A 9053-nucleotide genomic window follows, 5' to 3' on the forward strand; every position below is an offset into this window, starting at 1 on the left:
TAGTGAGACCCTGGCTCAAAAAGACCAAAAAAAAAGAAAAAAGAAAGAAAGAAAGAAAAGAAAAGAATTGTTTCCTAACCAATAACCAGGAAAAAGAAAACCTGTTCCTTCATTTCAGAAGCAGAGTTGCATTTCTCAGTATTGTTCACTGGTCATGAGGACTTGGGTGTGCAAATCTAACCTTCAATTTCTTCATCAGTAAAATAAAAATGGTAACACCTGTCTTACTTGCTTTACATTTCAGGACTGAAAAAATGTGCATAACGCTTTTTTAAACAGCAAAACACAAAAAAGTACTTGTACTTTACAGAGTAGAACCCAGAGCCCATGACACACATTCTCTTTGGTTTGGGAAACTCAGTCCCACGCACTGGCTTCTTCCTCTGTGCCTACTCTTGACACCCAGTGTTAGCACTTTGGTTCATCCTGCCAGTGGTGTTACCTGGAGACTCATTTTAATAAACCAGGGTACAGCCCATTTCCTGTTTACTTTAGTAAGAATTGTCATTAAATGAGTATCAATTGTATGCCATTTCCATTATACTTACCTTTCAACAAGAAATTTTGAAGCGCATCGTATTTCTTCAGAGTGTCTGTGTCTAGCAGCAAACAGTCATTTCTGTAGCCCAACCCAGCATGACAAGACTGCCTTGGATTCTGGGCAGATTTGATCATCACAAATCCTTCATGGACATCTCAAAAATGCACCATGTCCCATTCCCTGAGGCTAACTGTTTAACAATGGATTCTACATGACGTGCCAACTTTTTTAGTCTGACTCTGGCTGTTCTCTGAAAGACTATTTTATGTAAAACTGTCTCCTGTGCAATCCCAAGACAAATAAATGACATGAAAAATAACATGAGTATATAAGATTTTTATTCCAATTTGATTTGTATTCCAAAGGAAATCATAAATGCGTTCTTTTTTATTAAAAAATTGTGATAAAATTTTTAAAAACATGATAAACTTGCATATCGAAATTGAGCTAGCTGTTTGGAGTTACACGGTTTTCAGTCCCCATTCTCTGCCTCCTCCTGGGGATGACCTTCACCACTGTTGATGCAGGTGACGGAGAGGATAATCCCAGGGCGTCTCCAGCCCGACCCAGGAATTTCCTTACACTTTCTCATACTGGCGAACACAGACAACGTCACCAAAAGTCAGAGTCTGAAAGAGTCCAAAGATAATCAAGCCATTTTATGTGGGAATGTTTGTGGCTGAATTTTGCAAAATTCTCACAGATGTAAGTATATGGTTTATACCTGTATGCAAAAGAATAGTGACATTTGTGTGCGCTAAAGGCCGCACCAGCTCTCCACTTCTGAGGGTGAATTAAGGAAACACCCTGCCGGAGGAGTGAATGGCATGAGTAACTCTGGGCTCAGGAGCTGAATTCTGTGATTTTCCACCAGCTGGGCCACTGGGCGAAGCTGGTGTGAGGAGCGAGAACTCCACTCACATTTTTCTCAGCTCTCTGCTGCGAAAGTGAGGGTGATTTGTAATAAATAGGTGCTCACGACCATTTCCCATAGGTAATCTAGAGGGATTTCTTTAGGAAACCTAGTCATTTGAGTTAATGATGTTTGAAAGGACTTGTTCAAACACCACAGGCAAACGTGATCATGCGAAGGCTCTCATCATTTCCACTGCCATGCTTTAGCCTGTGAGCCTGGAGGCTGAGTGTGGGGCACAGGGAGTCTGGCCATGCTACTGTGTGCTCAAGGACAAGGGCAGAAGGGCCATGGAATCTCCTAACCAAATTCAGGGTCAGGAAGTGCAGGTTCCTGGGGGGGGTGTGGTGTTCACGGAAGTAGGGTACCTTTGCCATCCAGGGCTTTCCTCTCATCATACATGCAGAGCTGAGCTCTCTACTCCTCTGAACTCCAGACTGAATCTTTTAAAAAGACATCCTTTCTTTTGCTGATGATTGAAGAGAAATAAAGGCAAGCATTCTTTTAGACAAAAGGAAAACTATCACCCTACTTTGCACCCTTACTTCCACATGTGAAAAGAAGTAAGGGAACTTCTGTCTGGGAATATTCAAAGAGAGAACAGCCAGTTACCTTAGACAACAAAAAACCCTTCCTTAGCACTAGGATTTAAAGCAGCACCCCCAGAAAAGAACAAATCAATTTGGCTATGTCGGTATCATCGAAGTACCATTAGTTTACAGAAAAAGTTAGATCGTAGTCTTTTACCAGTTTGTGATGCTGCTGCATCATTTAAGAAGTTATTTGTGAATTATTTTCCTTTTTTATAATGTCCACATGCCTACCTAGTTTTAAACGTATATGTTGTAAAAGCACACAGTTAATCTGGAAAAGAACTAGAAGGAAATTGAAGAGATCTTTTTTATATTTTTTGCTATTCTTTTTGGTTACTTTCATAACCTTAATAAATTAACACAGAAAATGTTTAAAGATTTCTTGTTTGTTATAGGGACCATTAAGTAACTTTTCTAAGATTCAGTATGAAAGAGTTTTGGCCCAGACAGGACACTGTAGCCAGTAAAGCCTCAGGCAGAACCAAGGAGCTCCATCTTCCCCACCCCTAGGAATTTACCTATGGTGCCAAAAGAATACCAGTGGGCCACCTGTGCATCACTAATGCCCCTTAGGTTCCACCCCAAACCTAAGCTACATGTATGACTCAACTCCACACGGAGAGATCACTGGCGGGGGGGATGCCACGCCCCAGGGGATGGGGGGTGTCTCTCCCCGCATTCTCAAAATAAAGGTCAGTTATATTTCATACTTCTTATCTTTTCAGCCGCTGCCAGTCCCCCACAGTTCTATCACAGTAAGCTTGCTGTTATTATATGAATCTTTTTATATGTTTGTAATTACTGGTTTTACATTTAAATTTTACTTGAAAGTTACAGCAATGCCACAAAAATTGTTTTGACACAGTTTTGGGTGAACCAATAGTACACTGAAAAGAAACTATACTAGACTTTTTTCTGTGATCAAAGACTCTCAGGTAAGAAACCAATAGGCTAGGTTCATTTGATTTATTGCATTATTATTATTATTACTTGGTTTATTGAGACAGAGTCTCACCGTATAGTTCAAGCTACCCCTGAACTCACTTTAGCCCAGTCTGGCCTGGACTTGGTGGCAATCCTCCTGCCTCAGCCTCCAAAGTACTGAGATTACAGGTATGTGCCACCATGTCCAGCTATGTATGTATTGTTAGAGAACCTTGCTAGTAACATAAAATTATTCTGAAAGAAAAATAAAAGAGGGAAGGAAAGAAGGAAAAGAAAAAGAAAGAGGAGAGAAGCGGGAGGAGGACAGAGTGGAAACAGAAGGTGAACCGCCACTTGCCACTTACCATAACCATTTTGTCATCTTTAATTTCTCTCACAAACTTTGTCTCCTTGCCGTCCCATTTCTGTATGTGCACAAGTTTGCCTCCGTCCAGGCTAACAACAGACTGAAACCAACACAGGATGTTACAAGTTGGATTTCTGATGTGGAAGGCAAACCACTTGAGCTGTGCAGGAATTGTGCACTAGAATCAACTGTATCCTGTTAGTTCTCCCATCTTCTGTGACTCCTGGATTACCATGTAAACTCCACCCCTAACTTGGTTGGAATAGGTCCGTCCAGATGCAAAGGCCTCACCCAGAAAGACAAGACTTTGACTAGTGCTGTCGGATTAGCCACCGTTCTTGGTTTAAGCAAAGTCTTAGAAGGAGGCAGACTTGTTAGTCAGGGGAGGGTGGGGGAGGGTGAAAGGGTGCGATCTTTCTATCACATGGACTCAGGTACCTCCTGCAATGCAAGCTGGGTGTGAAAAGCGAGACATGACAAGAAACAAATGGGTTTGAATTCAAGTTCTAGCCATGATCGCTGTTCAGACCATAACACAGGCGCCAGAGTTTCTCTACCACCCAACTTCGAGAAAAAGAGGCCCGGGCCACCTCCCCCCCCCCCTCCCTTATTCCCGCAGAGGTCACTTTTCTCACCTTACACTTTCGGTCGTCCACACTGATTTCATCAAACTCCTCCCCCAGAAAGAAGCTGATCTCCGTGTTCTTGAACGTGCACTGGGTCCTGATCACCACCCGGCCAGCCTCCTGACTAATAATCACTGTGGGCTTGGTCACGTTCCCCACCTGCCTCGTGGCAAAGCCCACGCCTGAAACAGCAGAAGAGGAATAGGTACCGTCAACAGCCCCTTCCAAGGGCGCTCACTGCACACACACTCGCTGCCCGGTCCAGAGACCGGGCCCCGAGTCCAAGCCCTGCAGGACAGGGTTACTGGTTAACTGTCGGTCCGGGAACACTGCCACTCCTGAGCACGCCTGTGAGAGCGCCGAGGAGAAGCTGCTAAAGTCACAGCGGCTTCAGGAGCTGTGCAGGACAGCAGGTGCCCAGTCCCCGGGCCCTGGGCAGGAAGCAGGCAGCTGCTGCAGGAAGATCCATCTGGCTTCCACTGGGCAGTGCGATCACCTGCTGACCTGACAGGTGTACAGAGACCTGCAAGGTCGGAAACTGGGGGACACAAAGCACCGGGCCTGGCTTACACCTGCGCACCTAGAGCCTTCATGTACTCGTCAAAGTTCTGACTGTCCGTCAGCTTCCAAGTAGCACAGAAAGCCTCCACCATCCTTGCCTTTCTCCCTTCTAGCTTGGAAAACGGATGATACCAGGGAGCCCAGGTCTCTGCTTCTGACACGCCACAGCACCCTGTGCACCCCACAGCCTCTGGGCCTCTTATTTGGAAAAGAAGCTGGCCCAGAGCCAGGGATTGCACTACAGCCCCCTCCTCCCCCAAGAGTCCCTCTCTCCAGTAGGCTGTCACAGTGCGGAGGGGTGCGAGCAGAGTGCCTGTCGCTCTGTGATTGGCTCAGGCCACTGGGTTAGCAGAGCAGATCAGTTCCACCCTGTCAGCACTGCAGCCCTGCTGCCTGAGAAGGTTCTGAGGGCTCAGAGGGGCTGGAGGCGGGCACAGCAAAATGAGAGAGGGTCTTTCAGCTCCTGTGAAAAAACTTGGCAGAGGTCACCCCAAAACGTGGAGACAAAGGAGAGGCACAATAGCACATTGAGGCTGACTTCCGTTCATGGCAGAGCTGGTTACAGATGAGGACCCCCTTAAAGAAAACCCCTGACACGACAGCCTGGCACACAAGGAATTCTGAACAGTGGTTCATTCTCTTCCACTCACAGGACATGCGCAGGCAGGCGAGACCAGGCCAGGCTGGGAAGAGGCCCTGAGGATGGGCAGCCTGGAAGCCTCGCTGGGTGTCAGTGGACTCCCACTGATTTGGGCCCTTTGTCCACACACATAGAGTGAAGCCAAAGAGTCATTGTTCTCTCTGAGCAGTGAGAACCAGACCAGGGGGCAGGGCTCCTCAGGGAGAGGGAGGTAGGATCCGGTGATGAGGGGCCAAGAGGAAGAAGAAGGTGTTCTTCCCCACTCCTTCTAGCGGGTCACAGAGTGCCTCTGGAAAAGCTGGACAGAAGATCAATTAGTGAGACTTCAAATGCCCTGCACAATGAGAATTTTTTATTTCCCAAGACTGTGTGCAAGCCCCCAGTCTGTGGGCAGGTCTGGGGCTGCGGGAGGGAAGAAGCTGGAGGAGCCACAGGAATGGGGAGAGCTTCGGCTTCCTTAGTCCTAGCTCACATCTTCCCAAGAATGGCCAAACACGTGGAGGCTCTGGTGGCACCATAAACTCCTTTTCCTGCGGACGTTCTCTCCACTTCGTGAGTGCAGGCCACCATGGAAAGCAGCCCCCAGCTTCACAAGGACTGACGCTGTCTCAGATCCCCTAATCCCTGCTCTTCTCTGTCCTTCCCACCTAAAACTCCTGCTTCTGCCCACACCAGGTGCAGCAGACAAGGCTCCGAATGCATCCGTTGCTGGCTGCGTGATTCTACTCGAGCATGAACTCATGGGCTTTTCCTTACTTGCTCCTCCAGTGTGCGTTAGAGGCAGGCGAGATGTCAACATCTACCCGACTGGGCCGTGAATCTGTGAATCACTTCTAATATTTCACACTCCAAAATCAGCTCAATGCCACGGCCTCTCATTCTTGCCATTCTAAATTTTGGGAGTAAACGTCCCAAGTACCGATTTACCTATGCAAGCCAGTTTATATTATCATCATGAAGTATCCTTACATTTTTCTCCTAATAAGATACTTTCAGAGTGGCTCAGGGTCTAAGTGTTTTTCTGAGATGTGATGTCATTTCTTTTCAAATTACAAGAAGGTAAGACCAGTGAGGACGAGGGACAGGTGTTCAACATCTCCATCTTAGCTCTTTCCCCGTCGCGGTGCTGAAGTGTTTGCCAAACCAATTTATTTTTCTATTCTTTGATAGAAATATGAGATCATGATATATTTAGTCTAGTGGTGTTGAACTTACATCACATGTTTTATTTTTCAAGACAAAAATGTTAACATATGAATTGTTTTTCTAACCTCAGTATTCTAAGCTCCACCCAGTATTCAGGTTTAATTGCAGTGCTGACACTTTGCAATAAATAAGCGGATTTTGGATTGCATTTTGGGCACTTGTCTCTACCAGGTTTGGCATCACTAATTTAACTGAAAGTGTATATTCCTATGAATCTTTTATACTATCTACAGTATAAAATGTAAAAGTTCCACAATTCATAAGCAGATTTTTCCATTGCAGGCAAATCAGCAGCAGAGAGTGTTGTTGTAAAGATGTCTGCCACAGAAATTCTAGGAAAAACTGCCTCACTACTACATGACTCCCTAAACTGATGCAGTGAATCTCATTAAGTTATTCAGAGTGAAATGTATTTATGCCAACAAAAGATTGCTTTCAGACAGAGCTTATTTGCTCTGATTACTGAGGGTTTTGATAGAAGAGAACGCAAAAAAAAAAAAAAAAATAGAGATATGTGGTCCTAGAAGAATTAAAAAAATAAATATTCCTTCCAAGTTTGCTGCACCTGGGAGCAGAACGTGATCTTGCTAAGGCTTTCCTAGTACACACGCACCCACAGGCTTAGAAAGACCGCAGCTGTGACAGGCTGACTGCTCTCTGAGAGACTGCTCTGCATGCTAGCTAACAGCAAGGAGGCTCTGAAGAATCCATTAAAAAGATTTATTTTTTCCCAAAAACAAAAGGGAAAGATTTATTTTTAAGCAGTGACATGAAAGGAACAGAGGGAGAGAAGATGCTTTGAAAGATCTTGGCAGAATCTCCACATGCAGCTGAGTCTCCTGGCGCCTGCTTTGTTAGAGAGTTTGTTCCTTCTTAAGGAAACAGAGCATTATGAAGTTTTACCATTATTTTTAAGCTAAATAAGCCAACCAAGATCATGACACTTTCCTGTAAGATCCCCAAGTGTACACATCAAGAGAAGTTAAATGACACTTAAAGACCTTGCTTGAGGCTCTTTTGGTTACCAGATTATGCAAAATAAAATGCTGATGGAAAAGGCAGCAACTGGGAACGAAATGCAGTCATGCAGTGAAACTGACACTGATCCACTGTGTCTCCCAGGGCAGGAAATAGGTGAGAGCAGACCCCTTTGTGGACAAGTGAGACATCCCAGAGGCGCACCTGTCTCCGGGCATGAGTAGACCTCTCATCCTCCCCTCCCTGCAGCCAACCAGCTCCACCAGCTCAGCCAGAAGTGATGGGGGGAGGGGGGTCTGGTCCCCAAGCAGGGGTGACTGCAACCCTTGTGATAGACTCCAATGGTGGGAGGGAGTAAGGAGGGAGCGAAAACCAGCAGTTTATCAATCTGTCCCTCAGCGATGTGAAAGTTTTATTGATCTGTTCTTTAACAGATCAACATAGCCCAGATCAGAAAGGAAGTGGAGCCCCAGGCGTGTCATGGCTGGGAAGGAAGAATTTTTAGATAAATAATCTCATTATTTTCCTGATTCATAGCTTTTCCTACACGTTTCCCTCCTTTTACTTAACACTGACTGTTCCATTCTCTGTGTTTTCTTAAACATGAAGTCCTTTTTTTTTTTTTTTTTTTTTTTTTCTGGTCTTTTTGAGACGGGGTCTCGCTATGTTCAGTTCAGGCTGGCCTCGAGCTCACTTTATAGCCCAGGCTGGTCTTGAACTCGCACCGACCCTCCCACCTCGGCCTCCCGAGTGCTGGGATTACAGGTGTGAGCCACCACGCCTGGCATGAAGTCCTTATTTTGCTTCTGATAGAGTGGAAAGAGAACTTTTCCTACCACAGGCTTATTTTTTAACAGAATATCAGGATTTCTCTCCTCTGGCCACTTAGACACTACAACTTGGCCAAGAAAACTCTCCTCTCCAGCCCCTTCATTACTTTCCACTTGTCTTGTAGAGATGAGCTCAAATGTTATTTGCTGCAGGAAATTTGGTCTGGAATCCCCAATGATCTCGTACCCCCATGTTTTCATTTATGTCTTTTGCACATATAATAATTTCAATTAAACAGTTCAACAGTTAGTGTAATATCTTCCTTCCCCATAGGGAAGTAAGTAATGGATTTGACCGCTTATTCTGTGAGGTGCTCCATACCACTGTGTAAACACAGTTTCAAGTACACAGAGTCTGGCCAACAAGTATTCAGTGTAGGAACAAGCACAGAGTATGCAAGCTGAGAAATGAATGTAAAACTGTAAGAATTTAAACTATTATCCGTGTGGTCCACTTGGAAGAATACTTATTCTTTCCCAAGTGTTTATCCAAGCTTTTGCTCTATGCAGATGGTCTGATCCCCGGGGTAGACTAAGCTTCTTCCTTGTCTCTACCGTGTTAATGCTTGGGAAAAACCCAGGCTTGTTGTTTTTAGCCCCACCCGCCCCACCTTAGAAGTAAAAGCACGTAGACTAGTCTAGGAGTGTTAAAATGTGGTGTGTTAAGTTAGAGTTCTCCAGCGCAATAAAGGAGCAGATTATAAGAAAAAGTAAAAGTGGCCTTTTTATTTAAAGGACATGGAGAGGAGCCCACAACCAGCCAAGGTTTGGCTTCTCCTCTACCTGGATATGGGGGTGTGGGGTACGTGTGACCCTTGACTGAATGTGGTACTTGGGGCGGGCATTGATGACATGTGAGGAACTGACTGGAATT

The 9053-nt window shown here is 45.2% G+C and overlaps 1 protein-coding gene across 1 annotated transcript; it reads right to left on the minus strand.

Moving 5' to 3' along the window:
- Positions 1-862: 862 nt before the first annotated feature.
- Fabp7 (fatty acid binding protein 7) lies at positions 863-4754 on the minus strand. The gene is made up of 4 exons (XM_003479736.5): positions 4545-4754; positions 3974-4146; positions 3337-3438; positions 863-1170 (listed from the first exon to the last, which is right to left on the minus strand). Exons 1-4 carry the CDS (start codon positions 4615-4617, stop codon positions 1120-1122), a joined length of 399 nt encoding a protein of 132 aa, XP_003479784.1. The 5' UTR covers positions 4618-4754; the 3' UTR covers positions 863-1119.
- Between the last annotated feature and the right edge of the window lie 4299 nt (positions 4755-9053).

This window comes from Cavia porcellus, unplaced genomic scaffold (genome assembly GCF_034190915.1).
Source record: "Cavia porcellus strain 051 isolate PalLab524CR breed Dunkin Hartley unplaced genomic scaffold, mCavPor4.1 scaffold_24, whole genome shotgun sequence".
Classification (NCBI taxonomy): Eukaryota; Metazoa; Chordata; class Mammalia; order Rodentia; family Caviidae; genus Cavia; species Cavia porcellus.

What these genes read in the sequence shown, in the direction of transcription:
- Fabp7 (XM_003479736.5), bottom strand. Translation starts at nt 4,617, where the DNA reads ATGGTGGAGGCTTTCTGTGCTACTTGGAAGCTGACGGACAGTCAGAAC. An exon ending in CGAGTACATGAAGGCTCTAG is followed by an intron (nt 4,147 to 4,544) that starts GTGCGCAGGTGT and finishes CTGCTGTTTCAG; the next exon opens with GCGTGGGCTTTGCCACGAGG. An exon ending in TGGACGACCGAAAGTGTAAG is followed by an intron (nt 3,439 to 3,973) that starts GTGAGAAAAGTG and finishes TGTTGGTTTCAG; the next exon opens with TCTGTTGTTAGCCTGGACGG.